At 41.4% G+C, this 21,177-nt stretch overlaps 1 protein-coding gene across 1 annotated transcript; it reads right to left on the reverse strand.

The window, feature by feature from the left end:
- Positions 1–2,574: 2,574 nt before the first annotated feature.
- Positions 2,575–21,118, reverse strand: LOC142952161 (myoferlin-like). The gene is made up of 48 exons (XM_076094218.1): positions 20,956–21,118; positions 20,426–20,481; positions 20,179–20,270; positions 17,854–17,962; positions 17,535–17,631; positions 17,077–17,246; positions 16,583–16,711; positions 16,132–16,194; positions 15,964–16,014; positions 15,853–15,883; positions 15,645–15,760; positions 15,037–15,163; positions 14,841–14,944; positions 14,677–14,745; positions 14,528–14,571; positions 14,358–14,440; positions 14,234–14,266; positions 13,986–14,110; positions 13,763–13,876; positions 13,370–13,547; positions 12,977–13,101; positions 12,773–12,882; positions 12,367–12,559; positions 12,119–12,274; positions 11,879–12,010; positions 11,627–11,790; positions 11,098–11,212; positions 10,277–10,379; positions 10,023–10,162; positions 9,772–9,936; positions 9,423–9,510; positions 9,199–9,276; positions 8,891–9,072; positions 8,627–8,785; positions 8,438–8,539; positions 8,055–8,216; positions 7,778–7,943; positions 7,621–7,691; positions 7,509–7,523; positions 7,321–7,419; positions 6,786–6,914; positions 6,180–6,335; positions 5,934–6,025; positions 5,364–5,534; positions 5,110–5,258; positions 4,702–4,807; positions 3,365–3,493; positions 2,575–2,714 (listed from the first exon to the last, which is right to left on the reverse strand). Exons 1-47 carry the CDS (start codon positions 21,041–21,043, stop codon positions 3,382–3,384), a joined length of 5,319 nt encoding a protein of 1,772 aa, XP_075950333.1. The 5' UTR covers positions 21,044–21,118; the 3' UTR covers positions 2,575–2,714; positions 3,365–3,381.
- Positions 21,119–21,177: the final 59 nt, after the last annotated feature.

The raw sequence follows: 21,177 nt of genomic DNA on the forward strand, positions 1-21,177 counted from the left end.
ATCTAGATTTTCATCATTCATACTTGCTGGCACAGAATGAACAGTATTATCAATCATGACAAACACGACCCTGGAAAGGGGAAAATGGAGTGGGCAAGAGCTGCAAGAGGATCTAAAAGACAGAACGGTGTAGGTCTAAATATCAGAGCGTCACATGAATTAGAACATCATTATGTGTCTCCCCTTTCAACAACAGCAAAATGTAAAATGTAACCATTAAAATATGTATTCACATAATGCACAGCACACTTTATACAAGCAAACAATAAAAGCAAACCCACGTCAAGAACATATTCACTATGCATTGAGTCTAAAACAAACCACAGTCATGCTCAGTGTTTCCTGACAGAGTTCCTCCTTTTTCATTATTTGCATTCGTGTTTGCTGCTGGTCTCCGGCTGACCTGGAGAACGTATAGGGTCAGGCAATTATGAACTGAAATGCCATTTTGTTGCAGTGATTTCACCACCTGACAAAGATGGAGTGAAGACCAGTTGCTTTTTGGCGTTTTATTAATAGTGTTTATCGATGAAAAGACCTGTGCCGCTGGGTAACATTACAGGCTCAGCGTTAAATTACATTCTGTTTTAGAATAATTACATCACTAGACAGGCCAAAACTGGACCAGCGGGAAATTAAACAAGTGACAATCTCTCTAACCTTCTATTTTTGTTGACATAAATTGTTTTTTATATATGAATAAGTCAAAATATGTCATCGTTGTTGTTGACTATGGCTATTCATTTGCTGGATTTGGCTGGCACATTCGGTCAATAAATCCAGGAGGCACCAGTAACCCAAATAAAGTTCAAGTCCAGGTGACCCCGGCTCACAGCAGCCATCAACAGTCAGGCCTGCCAAACCACATTGACTTTTGTTTTGAGACCACAGCTCATTGCCGGCCTCAGTACAAAGAGCGGGAGAAGCAGATAATGTGTAATCCACTTACCCTAGCCAAGCCTGCACCCCATTTATGGAAGTCCACATCATGAGGGTAGTTAGGAGCCGTAATTCATCTAATAAAGCATGTTTGGAGGCCGAATTAAATTTGTCTGAAAGCCCTTGGTACACGTGCTATCACAAAAATCAATCACATTTCCATATGATTAAATAATGTACGATTATGTGAAATTACGTGACAAATCTGTGGCGCCGAGGCACAACCACAAACATGCACATGAGACATTAATTTCCTCTGATGTGTCTGAAATAATTATTTCTAGATTATCTATGAATAATTACATTACCATCATATTCTGATGTAAATAAACTACATACTGAAAATACAGCAGAATGGCCTCTTGACATATTTTTTTGGTTTACATCAAAAGGTGTGAGTGAACTGAAGCGAGGCTGTGCAACCAATAAACAGCTGGTCCCCATATTATTTTGCAAAGGTTTTGCTTGTATTAGTGATCCTTTGATCATCAGGCAGTAAATCATAATGATTTCAGCAGAGAAATACCATTTTAACAGGACATACTTTAATTAAGAAAAGATAATAAAGAGTACAACCTAAAAAACTAAAGTACACTACTATGCAAGACATTTACAGCCTTTCATTTTATTTACGAACCCATCATTAAATAGAACCCACACTGTCAATCAGAAAATACAGTAAAGAATAAAAAACATCGCCAAAGTAAAAGTTGAGTAAAAACATTAACAAAAATAATATTTTGCGTGCAACTATTTCTTTATCTGCTTCCCGTTTATTAATTTGTATATAAAGTACAGTAATATTGCTGTGCTTAACAGCAAATATATATTGAAAATGATTATGTTACTCAGAATATAATCAAAGGTCTGAAGATGAAAATCAGCATAAATTAAACGCATCCGTTTCATCCGAGATGATTCTCATACTGGTGAAATGTTATAGTTGGTTTTGACTCATATTAAAATAAGGACAATATGTGAGTTGAACATCTACATCCTAGGGGATATAAAAGAGCAGCATATGTTTGTAGAATATTTGATAAATAAATGTTACCCATGCATAGACTACAGTATGGCATCTCATCATCTCTCTGCATTCAGGAACATCACCACAGCCTGGATATGGCAAATAGAGAAGACAACTCATCCACAACAGAAGCAAACACAATATAGGACAAGATAACTAGGGATGATCATCATGTCCTGGATTATTAACAATGAAGTGTCCACAACCATGCATATGATGAATATTTGGCAATATTTGTAATTGGTGTAAAAACTAAATAATTCCACATCACATTTAGACTAAAGAAAGGCCTAACAGCAACCAGGATTTACTATTGCTATAAGTCTCTGAAACATTTCACCACATGTAGGTGACATACTACGAGGCTCCTATAATACCACCAACGAGAAAGGCAAAACTGTGTGTTTGGTAGTTTGTGTTGGGATCACAAACTTAAAGGGAGAGTGTGTGAGAGAAAACGTGATTGTAAGCACAAGGCTGAGAGCACATTGAGGCTTTTTCGGAACCTGGAGTCTCTTTTACACTAGAGACAGAGGGAGGGAGGTTAAGTTGCAGCTCTGTCCGTATTAATGAGAGTCTGATGTGAGAGAGGACGTCCCAGAATCCTTAGCAGAGTCTGGGGCGTCGGCGGGCGCAGGGGAAGAGACTCTCTTATAGATGAAACCGTAGAGACTGACGTCAGGTCGCGTCGTGCGGCAATTCTTGCACATCAAACTGGAGTACTGGTTCAGAAGGTAGTACAGCCTCCCTGGAAGAGAAAAGAAGAGAGGTGCAGATAGAGAGAGGGGATGGTGCAGGGGTCAAGAGAAGAAAGGAATAAAAGGGAGATAAAAACAGGATTTATGAGAAAATGTGGAGTATGAGAATAAACAGGTCGTCACAGTACAAGCAAGAGAGACAGAAACTGAACCAGAAGAAAAAAGAAAAATGAAAGCGTGTTCGGGCTCATTTATAAATCAAGCACACGTACACACAAGTTGTCAGCTTTTTCTCTGTAGCTCCACTTTAGGAAATGGATGGCTAGAGGGGAATTTCTCTGAAAGGCTTCAATAAATGTCAGCGGAAGAAAAATGAAAAGAGGGGGAGGGGAGAGGCTGGGGTCAGCTCAGGCAGTAATCCACTCTGCGGCTGAGGCTGAATGGATGGGCTGAGGAACAGAGATGGCCCACGAGGTGGAATAACTTAACATTGAGATGGACTGCATTCTGTTATTTATGCATACTGTCTCTGTAATGACGCCAGCAAGGAACAACCTCCGTGTGCTGTACGAGCCTCATGAGCCCCGCACTCCTAACAGCGGCTGGTATCATTTCCATTCATGTTTGTTATGCAATTTAGTGACTAGAGAGTCTAACTCCCGAAACAAAAAGACTAAAAACATTTGTGTGCGAGTCTTACCGACGGTGACTTGTCTCTCAGTGAGGAACGTGTGTATTTTGTGAACGTCCCTCATGAGCTGAGCATCTCCAAATGTGAAGTACGCCACGTCTCTCCCGGCCTCTGCTGCAGCCATCAACTGAATCAGGGCTGAGAAAGTGAGAGGGTGAGAAGCTAAAAGGGAAATCCAGGCAACACCAATTTACCATATTAGCATCATTAGTATCCTTCAGTTTCAGAATGCAATCATAAATGTGTAATTGACCGCTGAAAAGAAGCTGAGGAAAGGAAGTAATTGGTTAATAAGCTGGATAAGGTAGGGCTTCTGGCAGAAAAGAACGGGAGTGACAGGAGCAATTTGTATCAGAAGAGTAAATAATCCACCACTGCTAGCATAGCCTCATCAACAGCACTCAATCTTTTAGCCCTTGCAAATTGGGTCTTAACACCTTTAAATATTTAACATAATGGATTCCAGATTAAAACACACAAAACGAACATAATTTGCAAAAGGTCTATAATCTTAACAACAACATAACAGCTTGGTATTATGTAACTACCACATCTCAGTTCAGCTTCGGGACTGTGATGTAAAATACAGTTATTGCCGTCTAAAAATACCTGCTATGCTAATTCCAGGGCTAAAGGGCGGGGGTCCCCGAAAGCTAATATCATCCTCAGGGACTTTGTCAAATCCAGGGGATCTATTCATAGCGTGCTGCAGAGGAAATGAACAGCTTCAGTTCTAAATGAAACTGTACAAAAAACATACCTATGCTATTCCAATCACATTAATAATGAAGGACATTCATGGGAAGATTTGGGTTTTAGTAAAGCACAGCCCCCATTAATGATAAGTACGATCAACATAACAGTTAATTAAAATGTTTAAAGACATTGACTAGAAAAAAACAACTGTGCAGTGTGGTTTACTGGAGGGGACAGTCAGCTCTGCTTGTGAAGAGTGATGTAGTGTAAGCCCGCAGAGAACTGCATCAGCCTGGATTTATGGTGTCCCCTCCCTATAATCAATTGCCCTTTTAATGGAAAACATAAATGTGTGTCAGCTGATCTATAAACGGGGGGACGGGACGGGTGAGTGACACCCTGGAAGAGCTACTAATTGACCAGAGGAGATTGGGCGAGAGCAGGAGCTTCAATGGCTGCGACAAGGAGTCCATCTGAGCTACTTATATTTACCTCCTGCTTGAGAATCCACGGTTCATATTTTAACGTAAGGAATATTACGCATCTCCTGGCCTATATCAGTGGTACCATTTCAGCTCTGGTGTATGAAAAAGCTTTATTTGTTATACACAATCTATCTGGATACATGTTTGTAATTCAGCTAACGATACCTTTGAGCCGTGTGTCTCCACCAAAAGCCCCACAGCCCCAGTTGCCTGTGGCTACTGCAGAGAGGGGCTTGCTGTCTGCGTTGTGTCTGAAGAATCCACAGTATGCCTGGGATACACGCACAGGGAGTGGGAGGAAGGGAAGGTGGGGAGGAAATAGACACAAGAGAAACTTTTTCAATATTTTTCTACGTTCTATTTGTACAATATATTAGAACTGTGGGTGCTGTATTGAGATGTACAGTATACAGCAGTGTTGGTTTCAGTTTGGTTGGTCTAATGTGGGCTGAACATCAAAAAGTCACAGTGGTGAATTGCAATAAAGCCTTTGAAAGTGCCCACAGGTGCGTAATGTTTTGCCTAATTCCTCAACAGAAAAAGTAGAAATCTAGAGATCTTATTTGGCATTACCAAAATCTTGCAGGTTGTATTGTATTCCTGAGAAAGACAGGGAGCTGCCATCTGCCTCTATGCGTGGAGGAGGAAGGCCTCTCACTCTGGCCACGTTCTGGAGGATCTGAGAAGGCTTCAGCTGGTCTCTCCACTGATTGATCCCTGAGCTGCAGGAAAATTGTAGCTTTGTTGGTTTGGCATTGAGGCTTACGTTGTAGGATGTATCAACTGTACTGTACTGTAGCTATTGTACTGTCAGAGTACATACTTACACACAGTAAGTCTGTGGCAGGCCACAGCAGGGCCTGAAACGAGACAGGGCTCTGTTCTCCAAATCGATGACTGTCTCACCGACTTTTTCATCTCTGCTCAGTAAGTCATAGTCATACACAGAAATCTTCAGGTCCTTGTCTTGAGGCAGGAAGCAGGACATCTCAAACATCCTGGACATAAATGGACATATAATGTGTTTGTTGCTCCTTTATGTCAAACTTAAAAGTATACATTAACATTCAAATTACCATTTTTACATCAATAATTCAAATGTGAATCTTGAATTCTTAAAGAAAAATGTCTTCCTATGCTCCCATGGTGTACGGAGAATCAAAAAACTGAGAATAGTCTTGATGTGATGTGGCCCCCATTTAGCTCAATTCATCAAGACTTTTCTAAATTTTTGGATTCTTCCTTCACCGTGTAGACATGCAGGAAAAACTAACTTTAGAATCAAAGGTAACTGAGTAATTAATACACAGATGGTCATTTTTGGGGGTGAGGTATTCCTTTAAAAGCAGCCATAACCATTTGAACGAATAATAAATGAACAAAAGGTTCAGTCTCACCTCCCAAACTCTGGGTTAAGGGTGTTTGGTTTGTAGTTATCTCTGTCATCCAGTGTTTTCCTTCCCAGTGCAATCTTCACATATGGGTCACACTGAAATGAGAACGGAAAAAAAAACAATCTTAGCTTCATTAGCTTCAATCATCTTTTTCACTTAATTAAATCTAGAGCATGGTTGTGGTTGTGATTCAATTCTTTATCACAAAATCAGGTTGGTTGATCAGTTGTAGCATCATATAATACTCACCATGCCATTCGTATCCTTCGGCTGCAGGTCAAGACAGCGCACCACATAAAGTCTGACCAGGCACTCCTGAGGTTCGCTCACAGGAAGCTCTCTGAACTGGCGGGGTGGAGCTGGCACCCCTGGGTCATCGGGCAGTGGGTAAATCTTGAACGAGCCCTGAATATCACCGAAGAGGACAGCACCATTAGTCATACAACATCTTATCGACAAGCAACAAAATATCAAGTTACTGACGTTGCCACTCAGCTTGGTCAATCTTTTTAAACATTGTGACTGCTCTTAATTATTAAATATGCTTGCAACAATATAAAAAGAATGATCCATATAATCCAAAGTGAATTCCAGTTCAAGATATAGCAGAACTAAATTAAACATTCAGGGCAGGATGTAATACCATGCAACAAACTATCCCCTTACAGACATACCAATCTGCAGGCTCAATAAATAATGCTGTCCATACTATGTCTATGAAATTCATAAATCCCTCCACCAGAGGGCAGACGTGGCTGTCCAACAGCAAAAGCAGAGACTTCACATGTTACAAAAGTTCAGGTATAATGGGATGCTTCATGACAGGAATATCTCCTCAAAATGTAGCTTCTTTACCTTGAACTCTCCCACCACAGAGGGATCTTCTTCCTCATTGTCAGTCTTTCCTCGCTGAAGTTTGAAAGTGCTGCAGAAATCATTGAGTCCCTGGAACTGTGCATCCTCTTCTAGTTCCCTGTTAAACACCTGAAAACCATATAACACAACCACATCACAGATGGTAAATCACATAATGTTGTACTATCTGCTACACAAAACTAAGTCAAACTTTCATTAGTATGAGATTTCGACCTAACTATACTTCACACCTTAGTTGCAAGTTGCATTTGTCTTGTTTTTCATTTAAAGACCTGAACTAAACTTAAAACCTAACTTAACTACTGAGTCTCCCTAATGTTTGACTGCTCTTGTCAGCAATCGTCTCTCTGTTTTGGTTATATAAACCTGCAAACTCTTATCAAAAGGAACGAGATCAAGGACGCTGTCTGTCACATCTAGCTTGCTGCTGCTTGTAGAACCAACACAATCAAGGAAAAAAGGAAAGATAAAATCAAAAATTGAGTTTTTGCAAAGTGCAACGACATGTTCTTACGTGTAATGTGTCGTATCCCTTTTTCAGGTAAGGCCCACACTTTTCCTGTTCTCCAACAGAGGCATAGAACTTACTCCACCAGTCTACTGCTTCCTCCTCCTACACGATGGAAAATAATGATGAACTTAGTATTTTTAGGGATGTTATCTATCATTAGACTGTAGATCTCTGAAAAGAGAACATCTCACCATTTCTGCTTGAAGCTGCAAAGTGAGAAGCAAACAAAGAATATTTATCAATAAAAGTAAGTAAATATAAAAAATATTGTCTCTCACCTTTTGTGAGAGCATTGCTATTTACCTCAGCTTTTACGATGGGTCTCTCCTCAATGTCTATGACGACATCTCCCTGGGCAGCAGTTATCATTGCCACTGCAAAGTCAATGGAAACAGGATACAATAAGCCTCTAGAATATGTAGCTGAGTGTGCATTTATCTACATGCATTTTTGTATGTACCTCTTGCAGACATGCAGACTTCACTGTTAATGCGATACGGATCGCAGCGGAACTCCTCCAAGCAGTGAATGGTGCACTGACCCACTATTGGTTTCCTACCGAATGGCCGGTGGTCGATTACCTTCAGCACAATAGGAGGGGTGTACATCTCCTCTTTGGGCAGAAGCTAAGGCGACAAAATAATAGAACAGAACTTGTAGGAAAATATGGATGAGTCCAGACATGAAACACTTACAGGTGTCTGAATATTTATTCTAGAAAGTTCAAGGGTTTGTACCACTTTGAGCAGCAGCACAGATCCAGGGAAGTTGGGGTTCTTTTTGAAGTTCTTGACTACAGCGGTTTGAACAATCTCACCACCACACTCCACTATCAAACTGGGGGAGGAAACTGTGGCCAACTGGTAGGTCTTCATATTCCTCAAGCCCCAAGTCAAGACCTGGGATCAAAGGAACACATTAACGCACTTAAAAAAAACCTGAGCAGATGAGCAGATTAAAGGCCTGGCATGGTGGTAGGATACAGGTGAAAGAGAATTACGGGGGAGAAATGCAATCACAGCAGAAATCTTAGTGTTGGGCTGGTGTTGGCTGATCAACTAATGTGTGTGAAGGGAATTTATAGGGGCTGGCAAAGGAGCAGGGTGGTGTGATGGTGTACCTCAATCGCAGTGAGCTGCACTACAGGCCTGATTCCCTGGGGAACCATGTAGAGCTTCTCCCCCCTGCGAGGAGGCACCAGTGGCAGATCTCCGTCATTCACCTGGACGGCAAAGCACAGCATCACCTCCTAAATACAGTTTCATAGTTAAAGTCACAGTATGTTTACTTTCTCTAGTTTCTTCTTTACCTTGTTCTTCAGCAGGAGCTCTGCAGCCAGCAGTATCTCCCCAGCACTGCAACCTTTTTTGGTGACCGGGAACCACAGCAGCTTAGGGCTGACAGCCACAGTGGGGTTCAGTTTCACTACTGGAGGGCATGTACAGCGACCCAGGGGTTCATCTTTGCCCTTGGAAATAAAGCGGCGCAACAGCACACAGACAATTAGCATAGCCTGATCACACTGTCCATGAACCCCTTTTGCATTAAATTGCAGATTAAATATACAACGTACAACTTGATCACTGTCGCACAGCTCCAACACCACATCAGGAGGGTTGCGGGCAATAGTTTGTGGGTCTCCGTAGATTTCAATGTCTTCAAAGATGAGAGTCTGATCCCATGTGGGGTTCAGGGTGGACCTTATGACTTCGGTGGTCTTGCTCACATGTAGGAATGACACATGAGCGTAGGGATCTGGGGAGGACCAGGAGTATTGATGAACAGTATTCAAATCATGTGAATATGTTCTGTTTAATGTAATTCATACTGTGACTGTCATTTATTCCTCTTGACCAGGCTTGCACTTTGCTTTGTTTTTACCTGAGAAGCTGTCTTTGTCCATGGCACAGAGATTCCTCGCCTGATACACGTACACTCTCAGATGGTAACGGTGAGACTCTGAAGGGAGATAACATTCCTCAGCATGTTCAACTGTAAATTGTAAAAACTGACTTCTTCGTTGAATGTTATCGTGCATCAGGAGGTTTAAAGAAACAATCAGCATGAGGGACCAGTAATTAGGTTTATCTGACCCAACAACTTACGGCTGAAGTGGCAGGAAACAGTGGGTGTGTTGGCACCAAATAGTTTGGCTGCATCCGTTTTACTGGCCTTCTCGTCAACATCGACTCCCTGTTAACAAAACGCAGGGTGAAGTGTTTAAAAGAACAAAATAGAAGAAAATGTGGAGGACAGAATGCAGAACCAAAACAAACTTCCTGAGTGATTTGCCAACTTCTGACAGGAACAGGCATATGCAGGAGAATAATGAGAGGATGTGACTCAGATGGCATAAAGTAACTGTTGTTGCCATGAGAACGGCCTCGTTCGGGGAAATTTAAGAATACAACTCATATGTAGAAGAGTTTCTCAGGGGACTTAAGTAAGACTCACTAATGCCCCTTCCAGCCGGAAGATGGCGGAGGAACCGATGCAGTCTGATGGGACCATCTTTCTTCTCCAGCGGCGGCGCCGGAACGTGTCAGAGGAACGCTCCTTCCTATGGAACTTCCAGCCAATCAGGGAAGAGTATTCCCAGCCTTCCCCTGGTTCTCGCTTCTGTGGAAGAGACAAGGACAGGAAAAATAATGAGAAACTGCACTCATAACATCTCTCAAATCGACTCTTTATCTCCTCTTCCTCACCTCAATAACAGCCATCTTATCAGATATCTTCGTCCGTGGTCTAATGAGTCTCTTCCTGCGATGGACATGATACATTTTCTCTGCTGCAACCCATGATTTGGGCTTATCATCCGGAGGAATGGTAACTCCGTATTCCCAACCTAGTGTCATAAGACACACACAGACATACACACAGATCAATTAAACCTGCAGTATTTCAAACACAATGAATAGAAGCTTTTGATCACATAGTTCAGTTTTAGTGTTCATGATACCTTTCTCATCAACAGCTTTGTCGCTGTCAAAGCTCCAGTCATCTTCCCAGTTCCATCCAGGTGGACACTCAAACTCTGCTGGGCTTTGAACCGTTTCGCCATTCTAGACAACACAGACCCTAATTTGAGCAACTTTACTCGGTGTAAAGAATTTCTATTGATATCACTATCAATGCTTATAAGCATTACTATTTTCTTTTGCTACTTGTGGCTTTATGAAATCCAACATGCCCTCTTCTTCTAGCTCTGTTTTATCTTTCTACCAACTCCTGAGGAAAATATCCGGTTCTTTACGTTCACCATCTAGTCGCTCGTTTTGTGCGTTTAACTTTTGTTGCTGGTAGCATACAGTGCGTTTATCAGAGAGACTTCTGTAATAAAAGTGAATCCAAAAGTAAAGTTGTCGCCCATGAAACTAAAACAAGCTGATGCAAAAATGCTCCAAAGAACTGAGCAGTTTGGGTGATAGTTCTCTTTGAGTGACCCACTCTACATCACACATAGTAATTTAATACATTTAAAATATTGAGTATAGCAGCTTTATTTCTTTTTAGCTATAAGTACCCAAAATTATGTCAATTATTAGTATCAGCCCTAATGGAAACTACATATCATAACCAGGAAGACACCAGGTCACATCCATGAAAGGTTTGCAAAGGTCCATATGTTTATCTAAATAAAAACCAACAACTATGCAACCTACATTTCCAAAGTACATGATGGCGCAGGAAAAAAAACGTTGGTCCTGTTATCTTCATCCACATTTTTCACATAAATTGAATGTGTGTATACTGTATCTGTGTGAGAGCAGTAGGTCGTACCACGTCTGTGTAGGGCTCTGCCGCGGGCTTCCACTCCCCACCAGGGAAACGTGTTTCATTATGAAAAACTTCATCTGTGAACTGTGTGTGGCCGGCGTCTGCTTCTGTCAACAGGCTATAGGAAACACCACCACAGCACAAAGTTAATGGGACGCTTTGTGAGTCACACGGCAGCTATGTAGGACCATGACAAACTAAGTGGAACAGGTCAGGAAGACAAGCTTCAGAGAGCTAAAATTGTTGACATGAGCCTTGGTGGGAGGGAGACCTCCTTAAACCAAAACCCTGAGAAATGCCGAAATTCCTTTTAATTTCCTGTGATTGTTTTCACGCTGTGGCTGGTACAGATTTATGATTACTGCCAACTAATAGATTAATAGAGGACAGGGCTGAAATAAGAACAGGATTCTGGAGCGTGGAGCTCAGTGATAACAGGATGTTTGTACATGAAACTAAACAAGCCATGAATCACGTACAACTGTAAGAGTGTGTGTGCTTGTGTGTGATAAAGTGAGTTTCTCAAACTTACCATCGCTCTGGGTCAACAAACCAGTCGTCCTCCCAATCCCATCCACGGGGCGGCAGAAAGCGTTCTCGTTTGAGTTTCACCTTTCCAGTCACATCGGAGAACTTGTGACGACCAACCAGGCTGGGAGTTCCCCACTTCCCCAAAACATGGACCTGGTTCTCATACTGCGGAATTAAAGTCAGAGATAGCACAACTGAAATTAAAATATGTATGCATTTAAAAAAAAGCGAATGCTTTGTGTAGCTACTGTACCATTTCAGCATACACGCTGAAGTTTCCCTCTGAGAAGCTGTTGAACTTCTTCTCATGGGCAGAGAGACCGAGCCACATGTTGACCCTCAGCTGAACAGGGACCTTCACACCTTTGTTTTTGTCCATGGGGTACTGACAAACCAAAAAGTATTAGTGTGGCAGCTCTTTCTGAAAATGTAACAGTGAAATATATAATAAAAAATATATGAATGTGTTACTGTATGTTGGCTAGTTTTGTACCTGCATGAAGATGGTCTGGGTCCGTCCACAGTGTATGCCACGAGCCTGTTCGCTAAAGTTTGAAAACAGGATCTGGTTTGCTGGGACTCGAGCAAAAGCCACCCGCTTTTCTCCTCTTAACATCCAGATGATCACATCTGGCATGCTGTTCTGAGGCTGATGGAGACACACTACATTTCAGTTACGTAATTAAGTTTAATTGATGTATTTTTGAGCGACATAACATTATTTTATTTGCATTTCCTGACCTCCTCTGCCAGCTGCTTGATTCTGTCCAACCAGTCCTCAATGTCACCAACAGTAGCCTTGACATCTGTAGCCTCCTCTCTCATGCGATTGGCCATCTCTCTGATATCGACTACAGCAGCATCACGCAGGTTTTTCAACTGGAGATCCAGTGCAGTCACATTGGGTTGGCCTTCTAGCACTGGAAGCTGGAAACTGTTAAAAGTTTGTTCGTGAGATTAATGTTGGATGGGAACAACACAAGGTAAAGCATGAACTTAACTAAACCCTAACAACGACCTGCATTTGATCTGTATTTGACCTAAAAGCAATAACCATACTACATTTTTCCTAATGATAAGTTACATTATAGCATTACTTCATACAACACACAGGTCCAGTGTGGGAATCTGTCTGGCCCTGTCCTACCTGTTCAGGTCCTCAATCATGTGGTTGATGAGTTTGAGCCAAATCTCTGCCAGACGTGTCTCAGACACCTTGGCTAACATGGCGGTTTTTAAAGACGTGAGGTGGGACTCCTAAAACAAATCACAAAGACAGATAAAAGGAGATGACTGAGCAGTACTACCTGTGTTGAGACGTACAATATGTGCTACTGTAACTCATTCTCACCAGTCTCTCAGCGATGAAGAGGAGAACGTTGACAGAGTCCAGACGGTGGCTGATGTCTTCCCAGTGTGAAGTGAGAATCACTACGGGCTTAGTGTCAGCCCAGGGCAGGTAATAGTAGTGATTACCTGTGGGATAGAAGATAAATATAACCCGTCTTTTTAAACACAAGTTGTGGAGTAGACAGCTCATAGATATCTGGTGCACATGTGGTTCTTCTCTTTGGCTTCATGACACGTTAAACACAGATTTACAGCATGGTAAACAGTTTGACATGAGAGCTGTCCACTGCTACAGCAGAGGTTGTATTAATATACACATATAACACCCTTGATTATAAATCAGAATACATCTTCGAGTAATTTTTTAATTCTTTCAGACTTTAGCTTTTCATACCATCAAACACAGCAAAGCTGTACTGGGTGGTGGACGACAGGGGCTTGCAGGTGGAGTCCAGCTTGTTACCATAGTTGCCAATGCTGACCTCGAACTGGATTGGCTCGCCCGGCATCTGGAGCATGCACGCACTGTGGAACACAGCGCACAGAGAGAACTTCCTCCTCCGCTGGTATTTCTGCACTCAATTCAAAAGGAAGTGGCAGTGTTAGAGGTTAGGGTGGGATTACTTCCGTGTCTGTTCTCAACTGGAAATATATTTCGCTAGACACTGAGCTACTAAAGTAATCTATGACAATTTACAGATTCAAAACCTTAAGCTTTTATCTTAAGGATTATCATAGAAATCAAATAAATATGGAGACAGCAGTAGTTACAGTACAAAGTGTATACCTGTGCCACTAGGATGTCATCACTGGAGATGTCATCCACATTCTTATCAACCTTCCCATCCAGCTGAGTGGACAACTCAACAAGGACCCTACCCCTGTAGGCGACCCCTTCACCCTGAAACGTATCAAAATGCAATATACAGATTCTCATGTAGGTAAAATGTCCCATCTGTCTATACCTAGAGCACTGAACCGACTGTACTAAGCTGATAAAGTAAGCCTACCTTTCCAAAGTTGAGTTCCTCGTATGGGTCGCGCAGGCCGGTGAATTCTCTCGGGCTACCGTACAGGTTGACATAGCAAGGCCCAAAAGCTGGGAGAAAACCAATCTCTGATGCTGCAGTGCTCACTGTAACATACAGACACTCTGTTTGACAGTTTCAAGGCTTTAAAGCAATAAGGTGCATGAGAACAAGAGGATTAAACACTCAATGCAACATGTTAAAACATGCAGAGGACCATTCTTACGTACAGTCAGACACTGGGTTACACTCAGCCCGTGCGTCTGTTTCCAGTTGGAAAAAAAACATATATATTAAATGTCGTACAGCAATATCAAAATGTAATCATTATAAAAATACAGATTACATTATTACCTTCAATCTCTCCACCAGAGGAAGACATTTTGCTCAGGTTTAAAAACGTTGTTCCGATGGCATCGTCCTTGGTTAGACGATCCCTGCCAAGAATAAACTGGCACTTAAAATATTGGTTTTGATATCATTGTCACTTGTGCAGCTGTGTATGAATGACTTTGAGTTCTTACCAGTCATAAATAGTCAACTGGACGCGCTCACACATGGACGGGAACTAAAGAGGCGGACAGAGGCATGTGTTGATTTGTGCTGAAGGTTCAAGTGTTTTGGACATTTGAATCAAGCCCATTGGATACATCTTAATATGCATCTTTCTTACCTTGACTTGGAGATTGATGAGTTGATTCCACTCCGGATTTGCATTTTTCTCAACGCGTTTGGTGTGCAGCTAAAAAAAAGAAAATGCCATTGCTATACACATAATAGTCACACAGTGAGAACATTTAAACATCTTTTTTTTCTTTTAAGTCAAACATGAAGTACCTTCTTGCCAGCAAAGCTAACTTCCACATATGGATCCACCAAGTTTTTCCTGTCTCCATCCCCTCCAAAGACCTGCTTTACCGTCTGAATAAAGGCATCATCCACTGCAATGAAAAATAGGTTCTAAATAGAAGTTTTTCAAGGGGATTTGACTGCATTAAACTACGATGGTTGCAGGAATTTATAGGTCACTTACTCTGTGGCATATCCTCGGCACGGTAGACTTTGAGGCTGAGTGTGGCCCAACGCATTGTGACACCGGCCGGCACCAAAAGATTGCTTTCTATGTCCTCCTGCTCCTCACTTATCCCTTTCCTCTCAGTCTGGGCACAGGAGAGGAGAGGAGAGGAGAGGAGAGGAGAGGTTTGGTTTTTAAAGTCCCTTTATTTCACTATTGCAGGGAAAAACAGGAAACACTCTAAAACATCACTTGAAAAGCAAAGTTAAAAAAAAAAAAAAATCAAACTAACCACATTAAAGCACCAAATAACAAATAAACAATCAATCACAATGATCAATATGTTCCCTGAAGGCCTGTAAATTGTCCACCGTCTGGTAGTAGGCGTGTTCCACCCTGAGTCGGGCCTTCAACAGTCGAGGACACTGAACAAACTAGTGTTCCAAGGTCTCAGTCTGACAGCAGAAACAACACTCCTCCCCAATGTGTGGATCCAGGTGTGCTCGGTATCTATTTGTTGCTATTGCCCCATGTACAACCCTCTACTGTAGGTCTGCTTTCAAAACAGATCTGTCTTCTGTGTCTACTAGAAATAAACTCGATGGTAAGAAAGAAGGTACACACACCGGTGGATCATCTCCAGTGCCCACAACAGTTATGCTGACTTTCAGGTATCCTCTGGCCCCTGAGCTAGAGTCATCAGGATCACTCAGGAGGAGCCATTTCCTCATTATGGCATGACCTGGACATAGATATTCAACACGTTCAAACACCTACAGTATACAAACAATATTAATTTTTCACATAGTATGCATTTTGTATGGAAATACTGACCTGGTTCATCATAGATGTAGCCAACATCCAGCTGGGTAAGCAAGAATAAAAACGTTTTAATCATTGAAAAATGTAAAATCTGTCAACCTGCTGGCACTTCAATTGGCATACCTTGAACTCTCCCATTAGACTGTCAGCTCTGAGGGAGAAGGAGTCATAAACCTGTCAAGAAAAACACAACTTACAGTAGATGTAGACATTTTCTGATTTAAAAAAAAATGAATGTTAATTTTCATGTTTGCAAAAGAAAATTGCATTAAAAAGGAGTTATCTACCCACCCGAAGACTAATGCTCTCGTCAAACAGCTCTGAAGGTAGCATGTTAACATTGTAGAAAAACATCTGAGGGACATAAACAAGTATTAGTATTTCCCTAGTCACTGTATGCACAATACTTTTTGATGTCAGACACATGTTGTTATCAGGGATTGTGACAAACATGATAGGACTTACAATTTGTTAAGCTGAGATGCTTATGCTTTGGCAAAAGCTGAGACAGAGGAAAATGCATATGAGAGGAGTTAGACAAAGCTGACACTGCCTTCAAGGTCAACTGTCATATCACCGCGGCCGACACAGAGAGAAATACCCCAGAGAGTTATTAAAGCTGGTGGAGATTCAGTGGCAAAGAGAGAAGACACATGGATGTTGACAAGCAAGATAAAAGGCAAAAGTTAGCGGTCACCTATTACTTTCTATAGGATGCGGTGTCTTTTTACAGACTAATTACCTCGTTGAAGAACGGGTTATTTCCTCTTCTAATTCTGGTCCTGTGGGTCTGTCCGCATACGTTCACCTTAACCACTGGCTTGATGTTGTTGCCAGACAGCTGTCGACCCTCGATAACCCGAATACGAATCTGAACATTGCAAGCCACAGTGAGGCAGCTGAGCAAACAGTGAGAACGTTTATCTGGGTCCTTTATGAAAAGGTACCATTGATTAATTTGGGTTGACAAATACTGACAAAGACCTTTTACAGGAACACAATTATGTTCCCAAAGAAACTCAGTGAAACTTGTCCTGAGCCATAATCAATAGAAGGTTCCCATGTTTGCAATTCTCTAAAATGAGGGATACATGTTATAGTTCACTATCTGTTGGCTTCATTGTATATTGGCACTGGTGAAGCCTGCTGTCATTCATGTGATTAATTATAAGAATTCCACCTTAAACTGGAATTTGTGATGATCCAGGAACACATGAATCAAAACTGTAACAATACCTGGAAGTCCTGAGGCTTATTGGCCAAGGCTCTAGTCCTCTTACGTCTGAGACGGACAGGCTTGTGGCTGGGTTTCCCAGGCTGGTTTGGGGAAGTGGGAGCTCCTGGGCTTCCACTCTGACCTCCTCCCTCCACGTCTGCCTCCCTCTCATCACCCTCATCACTGTCTCCTGCAGAGCACAATTCACAAAATTATTGAAATCAATATTCCAAAAACACTTTTGGGAGTGTGTGATGTATCTGCTAACCTCCAATACAACAAACACATTTCTTTAAATGTATAGAAATCTTGACGATAATAATCAGAGTTTATTTCTAGGAGACACCTTAAAAACTACTATTTTTTAAAATTCCTTATTCCTTGTAAAGGAATGCGATGTTTTGTTTTGTTATTTTGGGAGGGAATAAGTAAAATCAGAAGCTACCATCTCTTTTCTTAGACTTATCTGTTTACTTACCTGCATCCACATGAGACGTGTCTCCATCAGGTTGGTCATTTGGGTTTACAGTCGTGTCGTCTGGTGGCTCATACCCAATGACCAAATTGATGGTTGCCTGAACAAAGACAATGCTTTCTAAATTAGCATTATAAGTTCTACTGTATATGTCAAACACCAAATATATGTCATAGGATAGTCAACTACTTCAACGTCAACTACTTCCTGCAGATCGTATATGGTATACAGATACCATCCACTGCCAGAGCTGAAGCGGAACTATTATATTCTGTATTGTAAAATTGCATAAGTATCACATGTTATTGATAAATGTATTCACCCCAGTAGCGTGTTGTTTCTCATTGATCAAGGGCACATTCTTTGATGGGAGGGAATTCATGTGACCACTGGCCAAGTCTCTCAGAGGGATTTTTGCCGAGCCAATGAACCTGAAAAGCAATCACACTTATTTTTCCTTTTGACAGCCGATCACACACACATCTTAAATGCATCATTGCAGCTGCAGAGAAACAATAGTCTTTGTTTAAAAAGGGACGAATAGCTAAAAGAAACAATAAGAGGACGCGTTGGTTCCACAGTTTGTGACAAACTTGTGCAATTACCACCTGAGGGGATTCAAAGCAATGTTTGGGACTGTAATTACTCGTTGCTCTGGATAGTTGGCGGTTTCTACTTCCCAATTTCACTTCTTCACATATTATGACAAGCCTAGAAACACCACCTACTTGTTCTACCCAACAGAAGTCATGTAGCAACAGTGATTATTAACCACAATGGATTACAACACATTGGGCATTTTCTAAAATCATAATAGCAACATGAAAAACAACAACAAAAGAGCCATTTGTGGGCAGCAGTAGTATCTCAGGTTAAGAGAACAAACTGGATACTTTGCTGTGTGACAAGGGTCAGCTGGTTACACTGGCAAGGCCCCAAGATGATGAAAAAGTGCAGAAGAAAAAGCAGAAAGATGGAAACAATTAACATCTACCACAGGCATGTGCTGGGCGCTCTGTGCCCAGATTAAGTGTGGTCCAATATAGAGCAAAGGAGGTGGGAGAAAAGGCAGTCTGAGGTAAGCAACGCGAGAGCAGGCAAAACCATATTCGTGATTATGCTCAGGCTATGTTTTCTCAACATTTGTGCCATTATTAATCATTACACAGAGCTTTAAAAACGTGGCTTGTCCTTGGAAAGCATGGTCAACTGTGGAGGGTAACAGAGAGGAATGTGGTATGGAACTTTACTGTCTCTACTGTCGAGAATGTATTGTCTCAACCACTGCAGAGGCCACATGCAAGGACTGGTTTATACAAATTAACGTTTGTTTCCATTACTCGCTTCAGAAACGAAAACAAAACTTTAAAACTCTAGTTTCAAGTATTTAGATCTGCTTCACTGAAAGAAACTAATTTTTCTATCCACAGTGAGAGAGCCAGATAGATACTTGCCTGGCATACTGATATATTTTCCACTACTTGGACATCACTTTTAAACAAAGCTAATTTAGGCGTAAAGCAATCTTTAACAAACTTCAACAAATCTCCTTGTTCTTTGAGTCAAATTCATTTTCTAGATTTTCCTAGATTGAAGACATGGGGAAGAGTTTGTCACAAAGTGTTGCCAAACATATTTTCCTCCAGAATCAGCTAGACTGTCTGTCTGAAGCTTATTTCGCTTTGGATTACAGGCTGTGTTACAACTAGTCATCACAAATGTGCCAATGACAAGCCAGCGCAAGCTCTCTTATTCACCCCCCCCCCCTCATGCGTTGCAGGCAGCGATCATGGAAAAATATCCGTGTGTTCGTGGCTGAAGCAGTCACCTCCCCATCCTCCCCCCATCCCTTGTGCCTGCCCCAGAATAATTTATACTAGTGAGTCACTTGTTATTATTGTTATTACTTCCACATTCTTGCCTGCACTGCAGACAGACAAAAAGAGTCAAAATCACAATTACAATAATGCCTAACAAACAGATAAACGATAAGAAATGAAGCAGAAACATAATAAATTGCAGAGTCTACCGTAGGGAGGGTTAGAAAGAAATGACTTTTTTTTCCTTTTAAGGTAACATTGCTCGTAAGAGCGAGAGTGCGATTGTGATGTAGACAAAACAGCTTCTTCACAGACGCTGCTGCAAGTCTTAACAAGGCCGCAGTGATTCCTGTGGTTATATAGCTCAGTTAAGTTAAAACATGTTGCTCTGTTTCTTAAGAAAAGATCATACCTACTCTCAACATGTTAAAATGGATAGTTGTAGTATCAGTTGTAGTAAGAAACAAGCACTTTCACAGAATCACACGTGTACCTTCTCAAAAGGTAAACCTTTGAGGCGTAGTGAGGTTTCCCCGTTCAGTTATTACCTGCGCTACAAAGCAAAACATAGGTGTTTGTTTTTTTGGGAGGGGGGTTTCTATAAAGACCGCCTACACGTAGTCATGGGGAAGTGGTTCACACTCACAGGCCCTCCTCCACTAAACAGTGTGTTTAAATGATCAGTATTTAGTCATACTGGGATGTAGACTTAGGGTCATTCATTTAAAAAAAAAAAAACTAAACAATGTCTTTAGTACACTTTAAGCTAACAATATGAAACATGCAAATGTCACAATGTCAATGCCTGATGCTTGTCATGCACATACTTGTCTTTGCCGATTGTCTCATAGTCTTTGACAACCACGTTGATGAATGAAGATGCATCCAGGGAAGAGCCTTTCAGATCAAATTCAAGCACCTGTAATTAAAGGGAAGAGACCTTTACACTCAATCATTTAAAACAACAACATACAGTAGTTTAACTGAGGTAATGACAGCAGCTCTCAGGTAAGTCATTTCCAAGTCAACACACTGTAAACGTCTCTCATTACAGTTAACTCATTCTGCACTTACTTCGTTCCATACAGGATTCAATTCGTTGTCAATTGCTTTGGTTTTCTTCTTTTCACCTGTAAACACAACAAACAGACCATATTCATATAAAAAAACTCACAATCTGGTTTTACAGTTTTATGTTCTGGAAAGAACAGTCGATACTTCCTCTAAAAAAAAAAAAAAAAATGATTGAATCAACATTTTACAATCTGCTGGAAACAGAGGACCACTTAATACACTTAGGTATCTCATTTTGTAAATATAAAGTCCAAGCTGAGGTCAAAGGAAGTGGCTGAGATCTGTGGACAGAGGGCTTATCTGACCTTATAAGGATGTACTCTTCGTTTTGATTATGAATCACTACCAACTTATTCAAACTACTGTAAACTGCTAATGCATTTAACTGCAAAAGTGATGTAGAAAACCTCCATGATGACAGAAAAGATGATAGCTTGACAGAAAGTGAAACACTGTGTGCATGAATAAAGAGTAAATAGAGCCTACAGCTGTTACCACAGGGGGAAAAAATTAAAAAGCAATAGTCTCACCTCTAAAGACAATCGCAGCGATTGGATCTGGGTTTCCAATTCTCTTTTTGGGAATCCCACAAGCCGACTCCACAATTACACGAAGCATTTTGGTAAAAGTCCAAATTTATTCAGAGAAACGAATCATATTCCGTCGCGAGAGAGGGAGACCGCTACAGAGGGAACTGAAACGCACAGATGTGCAGAGGGGTGAGCCCTGGATACCAGAGGGGGCAGCCTCAC

The sequence above is a fragment of the Anarhichas minor genome, unplaced genomic scaffold (genome assembly GCF_050575085.1).
Source record: "Anarhichas minor isolate MPS153535 unplaced genomic scaffold, ASM5057508v1 ptg000017l, whole genome shotgun sequence".
In the NCBI taxonomy this organism is placed as follows: Eukaryota; Metazoa; Chordata; class Actinopteri; order Perciformes; family Anarhichadidae; genus Anarhichas; species Anarhichas minor.